This window comes from Ranitomeya imitator, chromosome 5 (genome assembly GCF_032444005.1).
Source record: "Ranitomeya imitator isolate aRanImi1 chromosome 5, aRanImi1.pri, whole genome shotgun sequence".
Classification (NCBI taxonomy): Eukaryota; Metazoa; Chordata; class Amphibia; order Anura; family Dendrobatidae; genus Ranitomeya; species Ranitomeya imitator.
In genome coordinates, this window is record NC_091286.1 from 675,501,695 (window position 1) to 675,518,115 (window position 16,421).

Sequence of the window (16,421 nt, forward strand, 5' to 3'; positions counted from 1 at the left end):
TTGGCTCTTGGACCTTCGGCTACCCATCCGGGTTCCAGTACCGTCAGCTGGTTCGCGGCAGTGTCTTTTGCTCTTGTACCTTCTGCTCCCCATCCTGGTTCCAGTAACGTTAGCTGGTTCTGGGCAGAGCCTTTGGCTTAGGTGCCTCCTTCTGGGTATCTGAGTTCCGCCAACGTCAGGCGGTACTTGGTAGTGCTTTTTAGCACGGGTACCTCCTGCTTAGTAACCGGGTTCCAGTAACGTCAGCTGGTCCTCGGTAGTTCCATTGGCTCTTTGACCTTCGGGTAGCCATCCGAGTTCCAGTTCCATCAGCTGGTTCTCGGCATTTTCTCAGCCTTCTTGTACCTTCTGCTACATTTCCAAGTTCAAGACCCTAAAGGCGACGACCCAGAAGACCACCCCTAAGATGACGACGGCGGAGACGACGACGACGGCGGAGACGACGACCATGGAGACGACGACCCTGGAGACGACGACATGGAAGACCGAGAAGCAGAAGAACAAAAGGCTGCAGAACAAAGAGCAGAAGAATATTAAGCATAACACTTAATATCAGAGCAAAAGATATTATCTAAATTATATGCAGAAGAAGACTAAGCAGTGTATGGGGGTGAGTCCGTTCCTCCTCGAGGTGCCCCTGGATAAAGACTGATGCTGCAGGCCAAACTGAACGCGGACAAATGTAACTTTTGTGACAGGCAGAACGGAAGGTGTAATCTTGAAACTTTTATAGATAACAACTACGGTAATGCCTGTCACAAATGAGGATATGATGAAGAAGTAGAATAGGAAGAATAATAATAGTTGAATAAAATTAATATGAAGAAGGTAATCCAAAAAAATAATAGGTAGAAGATGAAGAAGAAGATGAATAAGGTGAAGAAGAAGTTGATGTCAAAGATGCTGATGATGATGAAGATGAAAGTGTGGGAAAAGTAAAAAAAAAGAAGGGGAAGGGCGTGGACTAGTGAAACATCAATATCGGACAAAATAAAAAAAAATATACATAGTCAATATCTTTGTCACTCCAAACGTCTTTAGAAAAAAAAAAAAATCATGCTATTCTATTTGATTGGGCTAAACCTCTATGCCTTTAATGTCTCCGCCACCTCACCAAATACATCCTACATTATTCTTAGTTGTTTTCCTTGATGTAGAATGAACCTACAAGGAAAGAAAGGGTTTATTTTAATTCCGATATTTTGGTCCCATTGACTTGCATTGGGATCGGGTATCGGTATCGGCGATATCAGATATTTTTTTAATATCGGCCGATCCAATCCGATACCGATACTTTACGATATCGGAAGGTATCGCTCAACACTAATAGCCAGTAAAGGCTACGCAGACAGCTGCGGGCTGATATTCATAGCCTAGAGAGGGGCCATGGGTATTACCCCTTTCCCAGGCTGCAAATATTGGCCCCCAGCCTTCAACTTCCCCCCCTGGCGCAGAAAATTGCTCGGGAGCCCATGCCATGTTTTTTCCCATTTTTTTTTTATTGAAACATTCATTAATAAACATCGGCCTTGCTATTACATATCTACTATTACATATCTACTAGATGGTGGCCCGATTCTAATGCATCAGGTATTCTAGAATATGTACGTAGTTTATTTACAAAGCGGTGTTTAAATCCCACTGCAATATCGCTGATTTGTCGCGGCCAGGCGCGACCAATCAGCGAAGCGTGGTTTAAATCCCGGGCGGCTGGTGCGACCAATCAGCGACGAGGATTTCCGTTACAGACAAAAGACCCTTAGACGATCATATATATAGATGGATAATCTATCTATAGATATATTTATAGATAGATATATCTATAGATACATAGATATGCTAAATATCGGGCTTGGTATTATCTATTATCTATCTATCAATCATCTATCTATCGTATCTATCTATTATTTATCTATCAATATCTCTATCTAGCTATCTATAGATATATTTATAGATAGATACGATAGATAGATACAATAGATCTATCTATTATCTATCTATCTATCTATCTATCTATCTATCTATCCCATATCTATCTATCTATCTATCTATCTATCTATCTATCTATCTATCTATCTATCTATCTATCTATCATCTATATGTTATCTATCATCTATCTGTCTGTGTGTGTAAACATTATTCTTCAATGGAGTATGTAAATGAAGAAGTTGGACAAGAAATTACATCACCATTCTTTTTTTCTGTATATCTTTATTGAGCTTACAAAAACACACACAAATCCGCGTGAAAAAAACGCATGAAAAACGCATTAAACTCTGTGCACGGCCTCTCAGCACCTAATGTGCTGGAAGCACAAAAACACTCCGGTTTCACATCACTGACCACTGCATGTGCAATGATACGTACCTCACTTTTTCTACAAAGCCAGTGACTCTGTCACATATTCACCCCTCTGCCCAACGCCGGGGGTTTTAGCACTGTCAGCATAGGTCTGTAGAACAAATTATTTCTTAAAGTCTGGTGCGACCAGAACCGGATGCCTACACTGAAACCCGTCTGAGTTCCTGAAATGCCCTCTCTGTGTAAGGAGCCCATTTTACCACAGTCCCCGAGGAGGTCCATTAATGGTGCGGCAATCGTGGCAAAGTTTTGAATAAACTGCAGGTAACACCCCACAATCCCAAGAAATGCCCTCACTTGCTTCCCTCCTGCACTGCGGGTGCTCACATGAAACCGGCCCATTAAACTCTGTACATGACCTCTCAGCACCTAGTGTGCTGGAAGCACAAAAACAGTCCGGTTTCACATCACATGCGCACTGTCACGTACCTCCCTTCCTCTTCAAAGCCAGTGACTCTGTCTCAGTACATATAGATCAGTGTAAGATTCAAAATAATATTATAATAAAGTGAGTAAATGACTCTGGGGGTGGGAGACGCAGCGGTCACTTAGCACTCACCTTTTATCGGGTAAAAAATACATGCACCAATTCTTTATCCAGTGATATTGCTGTTATTGCAACTTTTTGTGTGTCATTTACTCATGATCTGGGTTTGACTTTCCATTTTTCCGCTAATTGAAATGTGCCATTTAATGATTCCATCATATTATCATTTTAAAATGCATGCACTGAGGCACGTTATTATAATATTATCCTGAATCTTGCCCTGATCTATTTCTACATATAGGCTTAGCCACCCATGTTCCTGTGGATTTGCACACTAACAATTCTTGCAGTAAAAAGCACTTTGTGGAACAGTTTAACATTTTGGTACAAAATCGTGACTGAAGTAATTCTCTTCCCTGCAGTCATGCGGGTTTGTTTCCACAGGACCAATTTAGCTTTTATGCTTATGAATATCCTAAGTATATTTTCATAATAAATTGCTTTCTTTCTAAAATATTGATTTTTCCGCTGCATCTCTTTTTTGACATCTATTTTAATTTATTTTTTATTGTTTTGTTTTGACCCACTAATAAAATATTGTCTATTTTACTTTGGATATATACACTACATTTTTTTTTGTCTGGATTTTTTCAATCTTGTTTTTGTTTTGTTTATTTAAGTAGATGACATAGTAGAGGGTGAAATAAACTACACCCACTGGTAGTCACCGGTAAATGTAATATTACCATTTTTCTACTTTATCTACGCATGTGATGCGTGTGACATGGTCAGAAACATCATGTTCAATTTATGAAGGCGGGACTCTGAAACTCACAAAGCCTTTACTGTCAATGCAAGAACTGACAAAAAGTTGAGGGACTCCGATACACCCTGTATTAGACAAAAAAGGAGGGCCTCATACACATTCTATTAAAATTGTTAGGTAGTGGGACTCCTTTACTCATAAAGGCTATGCACTAAGTGCAAAGGCTGACCAAAAATTGAAGAAGGAACTGCAATATAACCTGGAAGACACGTAGACGATGGCCACAGAAATTTTTTTTTCCCATTTTTAAGGATCGTGACTAATAGACTGGTAAAGTCAACGCACTAAATGCAAGGGCTGGAAAACATTTACTCATGCAATATATATGAGAATTGTAGAGGTAGGCCTCATACACATCCTATAAAAATTGTGAAGGACGTCATCATACACACCCTGGAAAAATTATGAGCTAGGTTCGCATACTGACCCTCTAAAAATTTTGAGTGAGGGCTGCCTAATACCCGTGTAAAAATGTTAATTAAGGGTTGCATGATGACTCTATAAAAATATAGAGCGAAAGCTTTCAAATTACCCTATAAAGATTTTGAGTGAAGGCTGCCTGATGACCCTGTAAAAATTAAGCTGTTGTGGGTAGTTCCCTCTTTAGCGCAGGCAACCATCTTCTGTTCATCCTCAGCCTCCACCCCATTATTACCCAATCCATGCTGAGAAAATGGGATGAGGCTGGGCTGGGTATTATCACCCTGTGTACTCTCTTCTTCCAGCTCCACTATTTCTACATGCAAACCTTCCTTTTTAATTATGAGCAGCGAGCGTTTAAGTAGACACAGAATCGGGATGGCTATGCTGATTTTTGCATCAGTGCTGCTCACCATCTTGGTTGTTTCCTCAGAGTTTTGGGGAACCTCACAGATCTCAGACATCCATACCCATTGTTGGTTAATATGTGCAGAGGCTGAAAGGAATACCGGCGCGATGAGGTAGGCGACATTCAATTACTATGATCTGCTGCGCACAAAGCCTTGCCAACAGTAGAGTTTCAGCATGTGGTGAAGATGTAAACCAGTCGGCGAGCTGGCACTTGCAAGCTCTGCTGCAGCACTGCCAGACTGGCACAGCTGTAGCTGACTAGTGGAAATATGCACACATGCAACATAAATTCAGAAATGGCTCAGGCAAATCTGGGTAGTTTTTCAGAAACAGCTGAACCACTAAGTTTAGCATGTGGGCCAGGCATGGTACCTGTGCGAGGTTGCCAACTTTCAAAGCCACCACCAGGTTACGGCCATTTTCAAACATGATCACGCCTGGTTGTAGGTTCAGTTGCAAAAGTCACAGATCTGTTTGGTCTGTTATACCTTTCAACAATTCTGCGGCAGTGTGCTGTTTGAGTTTCAGCAAAGCCTGTTACGACATCACCAAGGCAGTGCTGCAGGGCTTCCAGCATGTGACAGGTATGGACGATGTGCTCCTATATGAAAATTTGGAGATGGAGGATACGGGGCAGGGATTTGTGGGGCTCGAACATCAGCAATTCTTGAATGAGTATCAAGCAGTGGAGAGCATGCTCGCTCATCACTAATATCCACTGTTGCTGCAGACACCCAGGAGAAAATTAGGAGAATTGATAGGTAATCAGATAAAAAATGATCCCAGCAGGAGCACATCAGCAGAACAGCAGCTCATTATGAGCTGAAATCACTTCACCTGAATATGCTGTGTGTGAGCAGTGCCAGGTTTAAATGAGGGGTGAATGGTCAAGGGGGTAAATAGAAGTATGTGGATATTGGCTGCTAAAAATATGTTGAAAGAAGGCAATTTGGAGGACTGATGAAGAGTAAATTACCTTAGACATTGCTATTAGGGTTGAGTGAAAGGGATCGGCCAATTTCAAAAGTCGCCGACTTTTGGCAAAGTCGGGTTTTGTGAAACCCGACCCAATCCCACTGTGGGATCGGGTCGGAGGTCGGCGATCTTCGCTCCAAAGTCGGGTTTCATTTTATATATATATATATATATGTCATTGAGACACATATATATATATTTATATTTACTTCAGCGCGATATAGCCGAAAAGCCAGTAATTCAATTGCCGGCTTTTCATTTCAACTTCCTAAACCCGACATGATATGAGACATGGTTTACATACAGTAAACCATGTCATATCCCCATTTTTTTTGCATATTCCACACTACTAATGTTAGTAGTGTGTATGTGCAAAATTTGGGCGCTGTAGCTATTAAATTTAAGGGTTATATCGCGGAAAAAATTGGCGTGGGCTCCCGCGCAATTTTCTCCGCCAGAGTGGTAAAGCCAGTGACTGAGGGCAAATATTAATAGCCTGGAGAGGGTCGATGGTTATTGCCCCCCCCCCGGCTAAAAACATCTGCCCCCAGCCACCCCAGAAAAGGCACATCTGGAAGATGCGCCTATTCTGGCACTTGGCCACTCTCTTCCCATCCCATTCCCGTGTAGCGGTGGGATATGGGGTAATGAAGGGTTAATGTCACCTTTCTATTGTAAGGTGACCTTAAGCCAGATTGATAATGGAGAGGCGTCAATTATAACACCTATCCATTATTAATCCAATTGTATGAAATGGTTAAAAAACACACACACACATTATTACAAAGTCTTTTAATGAAATAAAGACACAGGTTGTTGTAATATTTTATTAGACTCTTAATCCACTCTGAAATAAAGGAAAAATAAAAAAACAACAATATCACACACCTTCCGATGATCTGTCACGTCCCACGCTGTAAATCCATCTGAAGGGGTTAAATAATTTTACACCCAGGAGCTCTGCTAATGCAGCTGTGCTCGTGGCTGTAAAACCCCAGCGAATGAATGGAAAGTAGGTCAATGACCTGTAGTTACCTTCATTCGCAGTGATGCGCCCTCTGCTGGATGTCCTCATATGACCTCGAGCGTGGGAAAATATTCAGAAAAGTTCCCAGGCTCAAGTTCATATGAGGACATACAGCAGAGGGCGCATCACCGCGAATGAGGGTAACTACAGGTCATTGACCTACTTTCCATTCATTCGTTGGGGTTTTACAGGCACGAGCACAGCTGCATTATAGCAGAGCTCCTGCCTGTAAAATAATTTAACCCCTCCAGATGGATTTACAGCGTGGGACATATCGACGGAAGGTATGAGATATTGTTGTTTTATTATGTTTAATTTGTTACAGGTTGAGGGTCTTCAGGTGGATTGAGAGTGCAATAAAATATTACAACAACCTGTGTGTTTATTTCATTAAAATACTTTGCAATATTGTGTGTGTTTTTTTAACCATTTCATGCTATTGGATTAATAATGGATAGGTGTCATAATTGACGCCTCTCCATTATTAATCTGGCTTAATGTCACCTTACAATAGCAAGGTGACATTAACCCTTCAGAATCATTACCCCATATCCACCACTACACGGGAGTGGGAAGAGAGTGGCCAAATGCCAGAATAGGCGCATCTTCCAGATGTGCCTTTTCTGGGGTGGCTGGGGGCAGATGTTTTTAGCCAGGGGGGCCAATAACCGTGTACCCTCTCTAGGCTATTAATATCTGCCCTCAGTCACTGGCTTTACCACTTTGGCGGAGAAAATTGCGCGGGAGCCCACGCCAATTTTTTTCGCGATTTAACCCTTACATTTAATAGCTACAGCCTGTAGCCTCAAGCAAATAACATGAACCTATTTGGTATCCCGTTAAGGGAATCTGTAAATGACGTGATTGATATTTTTTCTGTCTTAAATTGATAAAAAATGCATTAAAACTGTTCAAAAGTTGCATAAATGCTGCATTCTTTCTGCTGCTTTTTTTCTGCAGGTTTCCGCAACACACAACGCAATAACAATCTTCCTTGATTATTGCGTGTTTCGCTGCATTTCTTTTAATCCTTTTCCTCCTTATTTTATGCTATTTTTTGGCAGATAAGAAGCAGAGTTTTAACTCTTTTTTATTAGAATGAAAAAGCTTTGATTCTGCGCTTAAAAATCAAACATCATGAAATCTGAGCCTAATATCAAAAATCAACAAAAATTATTTTACATTATTAAAAAATTAGTATTTATCTATATGCTTCTCTCTCCTCCTGTTTTACGGATGTTCTTTCTTTCCCTTTTCTTTCCTTGCCTTTCCCTTTCCTTCCTCTTAAATGTTTTATACATAAGGTATCTTATATGTGTATCGTTACTTCTTTCCCTTTCCCCTCATTAGCGCAACGCGGGAGAGAACTCATTTGGCTGAGTGAGAAAACTCGGATAGAGGTTCTAAGAAATTACTACTTCCAATACGTGGCGCTAGAGTTCCAATTCTTTTTCACACTGAAGTATCTACTTGCATAATTCCAAGACGAATATTTCATGGCCTATAAGTCTCCTTTCACTGACTTGGCATTCAAGTCATTTCACTACAAGGAGAAACTTTAGACTTATACCTTCTGTTTTTTGTATATGTATTATATTCAAGTACAATAATATAGTGGCAATTTTTGATGTTGTCAGTCACAGTACATTAACAAGGTATATTATGTATGGAATACATAAAGATCTGCACAACCTCCCTGTACTCCAGGCCATTTTAATTTCTGCACATTATTGACATTTTTAGCATTGTCTACGGGGTCAGCATAAGTTATCATATGGTAACTGACCATTTTCTAGCAATTGCATCCATATTTGTGTAAGTGGGTGTCCTTTATACAAAATCTAGGGTGCATCCTTGAATGAGGCCAAACTACCCAAAAAAATGAGATAAAAAACAGTAGAGATTGACTAAAATATTGGTTTTATTTCTCCATTTTGGTTACACAGATCATGAAAATCATATGGGAATCATAAAATAGTTGTCCTTAGGGTAAAATGCTAAAGCACCACTCAAGCATTGTTTTTTTTGTATTTATTTAATTGCATCAGTGGTGCTTAAAATCCTAGTCCCTGTCCCCTGTCTAATACTCACTTTCCAGCATTTTCATCTGTTGTTGCCGCTGCTCCACTCCGTCCCCTGCAGTTTGTGACAAGCCCGGCTGCTCCAGTGTTTCATGGAGAGTGCCAGAGGTCACTAATCAATCTAAATTTAGGAGAACCTCGTTCTGGCTCCCATAGACTTGCATTGAGAGCTTGTGACGTAGCTTCTGACTTCCGGCCAGTCTGACGCTGATCACACAAGATGGGGCCGCAAGACCTGAGCAGTGCCGAAAAATGGTGAAGATGCCGGAGGGTACCAGAGGGTGAATATAAGAGAGGGGGAAGGTAGCTTACATAAAAAGCACCACTTCAGTGGTGAAAAAAAAACCTAAAAACGCTGGAGTGGTGTTTTAAATAACCGCTATTAAAATATGCAAAAAATGTAATTAAAAAATAAAAGATAAATCATCTGAACTCGTAGGGACACAATCTGTTGGGATGGGGATACTGAAGAGCAGAGGGGCACTTATTTTATCTCTCCTTTTGTGCACTGACAGGTAGCAGGGCAGCTGCCAATCAAAGATTTGTCAGTGATACAATTATTTTTGAAGTCTGCACAGTTGTTAAAGAAGTCTTGATATCTACAAGCGTTTGCTGAAAAAGAAACAAAAATAGTTTACTGTATTTTGAAAAACACAACAATAAAGAGATGGTCGCCTAAAAGAAAAAAATACTCCTCACAGACCACCTCTGATAGCCTCTTGGGAGTGATCCCAGTTTATAGAATTAATTGTGACTATGGATTACTGGGGCTTCATGTTATGCCACATTTCTTCTGAAGTTTATTGGTAGACAAATGTGTAGCCACATGAGGCTTCCCCATTATGAATTGTTAATAACTAGTAAGATACATACTCCTTTCACACAAAGGAGTACTCTAATGAATAGAGTGCTGTAATGAATAGATTGCAGTAATGAATAGAGTGCCATAATGAATAGAGTGCTGTAATGAGTAGAGCGCTGGCTGTATTGAAAGATGTGCTGTAGTGAAAGGAGTGCTGTAATGAAGAGTGCGCTAATGAAAGGAGTGTAATGAAAGGCGTGCTCTAATGCAAGGTGTGCTATAATGAAAGGCATGCTGTAACAAAAGGCGTGCTGTAACAAAAGGCGTGCTGTAACGAAAGGCGTGCTGTAATGAAAGGCGTGCTGTAATGAAAGGTGTGCTGTAATGAAAGGCGTGCTGTAACGAAAGGCGTGCTGTAATGAAAGGCGTGCTGTAATGAAAGGAGTGCTGGAATGAAAAGTGTGCTGTTGTGAATAGAGTGCTGTAATGAAGAGTGCGCTAATGAAAGGAGTGCTGTAATGAAGGGTATGCTCTAATGCAAGGTGTTCTGTAATGAAAGGTGTGCTGTAATGAAAGGCATGCTGTAATGAAAGGCGTGCTGTAATGAAAGGCGTGCTCTAATGAAATGAGTGCTGTAATGAAAGGAGTGCTCGGATGAAAAACGTGCTGTAATGAACAGTGTGCTGTAATGAAGGTTGTGCTGTAATGAATAGAGTGCTGTAAAGAAGGTTGTACAGTAATGAACAGTGTGCTGTAATGAAGGGTATGCTGTAATGAAAAATGTGCTGCAATGAAATGAGTGTCGTAATGAAAGGAGTGCTGGAATGAAACAAGAGCTCTAATGAAAGGAGTGCTGTAATGTACGTCATGCTGTAATGAAGGGTATGCTGTAATGAAAGGCGTGCTGTAATGAAAGGAGTGCTGTAATGAAAGGCTTGCTGTAATGAAGGTTGTACTGTAATGAAAGGTGTGCTGTAATGTACGTCGTGCTGTAATGAGGGGGCGTGATGTAATGAAAGGCGTGCTGTAATGAAAGGCATGCTGTAAGGAGTGCTGTAATGAAAGGAGTGCTGTAATGAGAGTGCTGTAATGAAATGAGATCTCTAATAAAAGGAGAGCTCTAATAAAAGGAGTGCTGTAATGGAAGGTGTGCTACAATGAAAGGCATGCTGTAGTGAATGTTGTGCTGTGATGAAAGGAGTGCTGTAATGAAAGGAGTGCTGTAATGAAAGGTATGCTGCAATGAAACGAGTGCAATAATGAAAAGAGTGCTGTAATGTACGTCATGCTGTAATGAAAAGAGTGCTGTAATGTACGTCGTGCTGTAATGTACGTCGCGCTGTAATGAAAAGAGTGCTGTAATGTATGTCGTGCTGTAATGAAAAGAGTGCTGTAATGTACGTTGTGCTGTAATGTACGTCGCGCTGTAATGAAAGGAGTGCTGTAATGTACGTTGTGCTGTAAAGTACATCGCGCTATAATGAAAGGAGTGCTGTAATGTACGTTGCGCTGTAATGAAAAGAGTGCTGTAATGTATGTCGTGCTGTAATGAAAAGAGTGCTGTAATGTACGTCGTGCTGTAATGTACGTCGCGCTGTATTGAAAAGAGTGCTGTAATGTATGTCGTGCTGTAATGAAAAGAGTGCTGTAATGTACGTTGTGCTGTAATGTACGTCGCGCTGTAATGAAAGGAGTGCTGTAATGTACGTTGTGCTGTAAAGTACATCGCGCTATAATGAAAGGAGTGCTGTAATGTACGTTGCGCTGTAATGAAAAGAGTGCTGTAATGTACGTCGTGCTGTAATGTACGTCGCACTGTAATGAAAAGAGTGCTGTAATGTACGTCGTGCTGTAATGAACGTCGCGCTGTAATGAAAGGAGTGCAGTAATGTACGTTGTGCTGTAAAGTACGTCGCGCCATAATGAAAGGAGTGCTGTAATGTACGTCGCACTGTAATGAAAAGAGTGCTGTAATGTACATTGTGCTGTAATGTACGTCGCGCTGTAATGAAAGGAGTGCTGTAATGTACGTTGTGCTGTAAAGTACGTCGCGCCATAATGAAAGGAGTGCTGTAATGTACGTTGCGCTGTAATGAAAGGAGTGCTGTAATGTACGTCGCGCTGTAATGAAAGGAGTGCTGTAATGTACGTTGCGCTGTAATGAAAGGAGTGCTGTAATGTACGTCTCGCTGTAATGAAAGGAGTGCTGTAATGAAAGGAGTGCTGTAATGTACGTCGCGCTGTAATGTACGTTGTGCTGTAATGTACGTCGCGCTGTAATGAAAGGAGTGCTGTAATGTATGTCGCGCTGTAATGTACGTCTCGCTGTAATGAAAGGAGTGCTGTAATGAAAGGTTGTGCTGTAATGAAAGGAGTGCTGTAATGTACGTTGTGCTGTAATGTACATCTCGCTGTAATGAAAGGAGTGCTGTAATGAAAGGAGTGCTGTAATGTACGTTGTGCTGTAAAGTACATCGCGCTATAATGAAAGGAGTACTGTAATGTACGTTGCGCTGTAATGAAAAGAGTGCTGTAATGTACGTCGTGCTGTAATGTACGTCGCACTGTAATGAAAAGAGTGCTGTAATGTACGTCGTGCTGTAATGAAAAGAGTGCTGTAATGTACATTGTGCTGTAATGTACGTCACGCTGTAATGAAAGGAGTGCTGTAATGTACGTTGTGCTGTAAAGTACGTCGCGCCATAATGAAAGGAGTGCTGTAATGTACGTTGCGCTGTAATGAAAGGAGTGCTGTAATGTACATCGCGCTGTAATGAAAGGAGTGCTGTAATGTACGTTGCGCTGTAATGAAAGGAGTGCTGTAATGTACGTCTCGCTGTAATGAAAGGAGTGCTGTAATGAAAGGAGTGCTGTAATGTACGTCGCGCTGTAATGTACGTTGTGCTGTAATGTACGTCGCGCTGTAATGAAAGGAGTGCTGTAATGTATGTCGCGCTGCAATGTACGTCTTGCTGTAATGAAAGGAGTGCTGTAATGAAAGGTTGTGCTGTAATGAAAGGAGTGCTGTAATGTACGTTGTGCTGTAATGTACGTCGCGCTGTAATGAAAGGAGTGCTGTAAAGTACGTTGTGCTGTAAAGTACATCGCGCAATAATGAAAGGAGTGCTGTAATGTACGTTGCGCTGTAATGAAAAGAGTGCTGTAATGTACGTCGTGCTGTAATGTACGTCGCACTGTAATGAAAAGAGTGCTGTAATGTACGTCGTGCTGTAATGTACGTCGCGCTGTATTGAAAAGAGTGCTGTAATGTATGTCGTGCTGTAATGAAAAGAGTGCTGTAATGTACGTTGTGCTGTAATGTACGTCGCGCTGTAATGAAAGGAGTGCTGTAATGTACGCTGTGCTGTAAAGTACATCGCGCTATAATGAAAGGAGTGCTGTAATGTACGTTGCGCTGTAATGAAAAGAGTGCTGTAATGTACGTCGTGCTGTAATGTACGTCGCACTGTAATGAAAAGAGTGCTGTAATGTACATTGTGCTGTAATGTACGTCGCGCTGTAATGAAAGGAGTGCTGTAATGTACGTTGTGCTGTAAAGTACGTCGCGCCATAATGAAAGGAGTGCTGTAATGTACGTTGCGCTGTAATGAAAGGAGTGCTGTAATGTACGTCGCGCTGTAATGAAAGGAGTGCTGTAATGTACGTTGCGCTGTAATGAAAGGAGTGCTGTAATGTACGTCTCGCTGTAATGAAAGGAGTGCTGTAATGAAAGGAGTGCTGTAATGTACGTCGCGCTGTAATGTACGTTGTGCTGTAATGTACGTCGCGCTGTAATGAAAGGAGTGCTGTAATGTATGTCGCGCTGTAATGTACGTCTCGCTGTAATGAAAGGAGTGCTGTAATGAAAGGTTGTGCTGTAATGAAAGGAGTGCTGTAATGTACGTTGTGCTGTAATGTACGTCTCGCTGTAATGAAAGGAGTGCTGTAATGAAAGGAGTGCTGTAATGTACGTTGTGCTGTAAAGTACATCGCGCTATAATGAAAGGAGTACTGTAATGTACGTTGCGCTGTAATGAAAAGAGTGCTGTAATGTACGTCGTGCTGTAATGTACGTCGCACTGTAATGAAAAGAGTGCTGTAATGTACGTCGTGCTGTAATGAAAAGAGTGCTGTAATGTACATTGTGCTGTAATGTACGTCACGCTGTAATGAAAGGAGTGCTGTAATGTACGTTGTGCTGTAAAGTACGTCGCGCCATAATGAAAGGAGTGCTGTAATGTACGTTGCGCTGTAATGAAAGGAGTGCTGTAATGTACGCCGCGCTGTAATGAAAGGAGTGCTGTAATGTACGTTGCGCTGTAATGAAAGGAGTGCTGTAATGTACGTCTCGCTGTAATGAAAGGAGTGCTGTAATGAAAGGAGTGCTGTAATGTACGTCGCGCTGTAATGTACGTTGTGCTGTAATGTACGTCGCGCTGTAATGAAAGGAGTGCTGTAATGTATGTCGCGCTGCAATGTACGTCTTGCTGTAATGAAAGGAGTGCTGTAATGAAAGGTTGTGCTGTAATGAAAGGAGTGCTGTAATGTACGTTGTGCTGTAATGTACGTCTCGCTGTAATGTACGTCTCGCTGTAATGAAAGGAGTGCTGTAATGAAAGGAGTGCTGTAATGAAAGGAGTGCTGTAATGTACGTTGTGCTGTAAAGTACATCGTGCTGTAATGAAAGGAGTGCTGTAATGTACGTCGCGCTGTAATGAAAGGAGTGCTGTAATGTATGTCACGCTGCAATGTACGTCTTGCTGTAATGAAAGGAGTGCTGTAATGAAAGGTTGTGCTGTAATGTACGTTGTGCTGTAATGTACGTTGTGCTGTAATGTACGTCTCGCTGTAATGAAAGGAGTGCTGTAATGAAAGGAGTGCTGTAATGAAAGGAGTGCTGTAATGTACGTTGTGCTGTAAAGTACATCGTGCTGTAATGAAAGGAGTGCTGTAATGTACGTTGTGCTGTAATGTACGTCGCGCTGTAATGAAAGGAGTGCTGTAATGTACGTCGCGCTGTAATGTACGTCTCGCTGTAATGAAAGGAGTGCTGTAATGAAAGGTTGTGCTGTAATGAAAGGAGTGCTGTAATGTACGTTGTGCTGTAATGTATGTCTCGCTGTAATGAAAGGAGTGCTGTAATGTACGTTGTGCTGTAATGTACGTTGTGCTGTAAAGTACATCGTGCTGTAATGAAAGGAGTGCTGTAATGTACGTTGTGCTGTAATGTACGTTGTGCTGTAAAGTACGTCGTGCTGTAATAAACATCCTGCTGTAACAAGGAGTGCTGTAATGAAAGGAGTGCTGTAACGAAATGTAGGTTCTTGTGTTTGAAGGGTTACATTATTAAGGTGAGCAATGTGAAAGGTAATGTTGTGTAGGTAATATACCTACTAGTTGTTATTAAGATACATTACTTGACAATGTAAAATACAGCTGATGTCATGAGGGCAGGGTAGCTTACTGTCTATATCAGATACATTACCTGGCAATATGAGGTGGATACAGTTCACACTAAATCTATGGGGCAATGTGGCTTCTTGTGCTTATGACGGTACATTATCTGGCTGAATTATTTGGGCACTGAGGAAGATAATGTTTGGGGAGGGGGGAAGAATATGGCTTCCTGTGCTTAAGAGGGTACTTTTCTGGCAATAGTGTGTGGGGTCTGCTGAGGCTAAAGTTTGGGTGGCATTGTAGATTCCACTGTCTATGGAAAAAGTCACATAGAAAAAAGCAAAGATGATTACCTGCTCAGGCCTCCAAAACAAATGCACTGGCAGGGTGCAGCGGAGCCGATTAATGACGGCTGAAACACAGGTGCAACAATACCGATGGAACAACCACTTTCAATCTAGTGTTGGCTGTTTGGTATTAGTGCACAAAAAGATAAAAAATACTAGTCTGCATGTGGCGTTATTCACACAGGCCATTATTCAACCTGCCAGAGCATTTGTTTTGGAGGCCTGAGCAGGTAATCATCTCTGCTTTTTTCTATGTGACTTTTTTCAAAATTCCTCTGTTTATGGCAGCATGATATGTAGCAATGTGATGTGAATTATAATGTTATAGGGCAATATGGCTTCCTATGCTTTGCTGCTTAAATAGGGGGCAATGTGGAGGCTAGTGTGTTGGGGGCACCCTGCTTTTAAGGGTGAATACCGCCTAATGTAAATGATTGTACAATAAAGGTTATGGATGACAAGTACCTGCGATACTTCAATGTCAGCTTGTGAACCTCACTAGAACTGATGTTATTTAATTCTCTACACATCCCCAGTATCTGGATTATAATCAGAAACTGACAGAAATTACCAAATGGGAAAAAAATGAAATAAAATGTAATATTTTTCCTATAAAAACTTACTGCAGAGATTGTTTTCACATGAATTGGGGCAGTCCTCACACGACTTCCCTTCCTTCCAGGGATAAAGTGTGGAGCCTTTGTTTCCTCTTTTATTGGAAATATAAACGGTAGCATAATTATTAATACATATATGTTAACAGAGTAATTAAATGGCGGCCTAGCACCTAAAATGTCCTTTCGAAATATCTATCTTTACACCCTAACCACCTAATCAGCTTTATTATAAAACTAGATGGTGGCCCGATTCTAACACATATTATATAGCACAAGCCACGTAGTATGTACAGTAGGTGCCATGTAGTATATAGCAGACAAATACTACGTGGCCTGTGCTATATACAGTACTATGTGACTGCTATATACATAGATACATATTGGAGAATACCCGATGCGTTAATACAGGCCACACAATATATAACAGTGGCCACACAGTATATAACACAGCCCAAACAGTAAATAACAAAGCCTACCTACTATATAACACAGCCCACGCAGTATATAACACAGGCGATGTACTATATAACACAGGCCATGTAATATATTAAACAAAGAGAGGGGGCACCACAATTTCTAAAGGGATCCAACCGGGTCTAACTGCAATGTACCATTATGCAAGAAGAAGAAAGGAATAGACCATAAAAGGGATCACCTAAGGCATGGATCA

General features: G+C 41.2%; 1 protein-coding gene across 1 annotated transcript in view; it reads right to left on the reverse strand.

The window, feature by feature from the left end:
- Window positions 1-8,410: 8,410 nt before the first annotated feature.
- Window positions 8,411-16,421, reverse strand: part of LOC138638772 (cysteine-rich venom protein-like) — a 66,092-nt gene continuing 58,081 nt past the window's right edge. The window contains exons 9-10 of the mRNA XM_069728344.1: window positions 15,758-15,843; window positions 8,411-9,200 (exon numbers count right to left, since the gene is read on the reverse strand). Coding sequence (XP_069584445.1) covers window positions 9,073-9,200; window positions 15,758-15,843 — 214 coding nt within the window. The 3' untranslated portion in view covers window positions 8,411-9,072. The remainder of the gene's footprint in view (window positions 9,201-15,757; window positions 15,844-16,421) is intronic.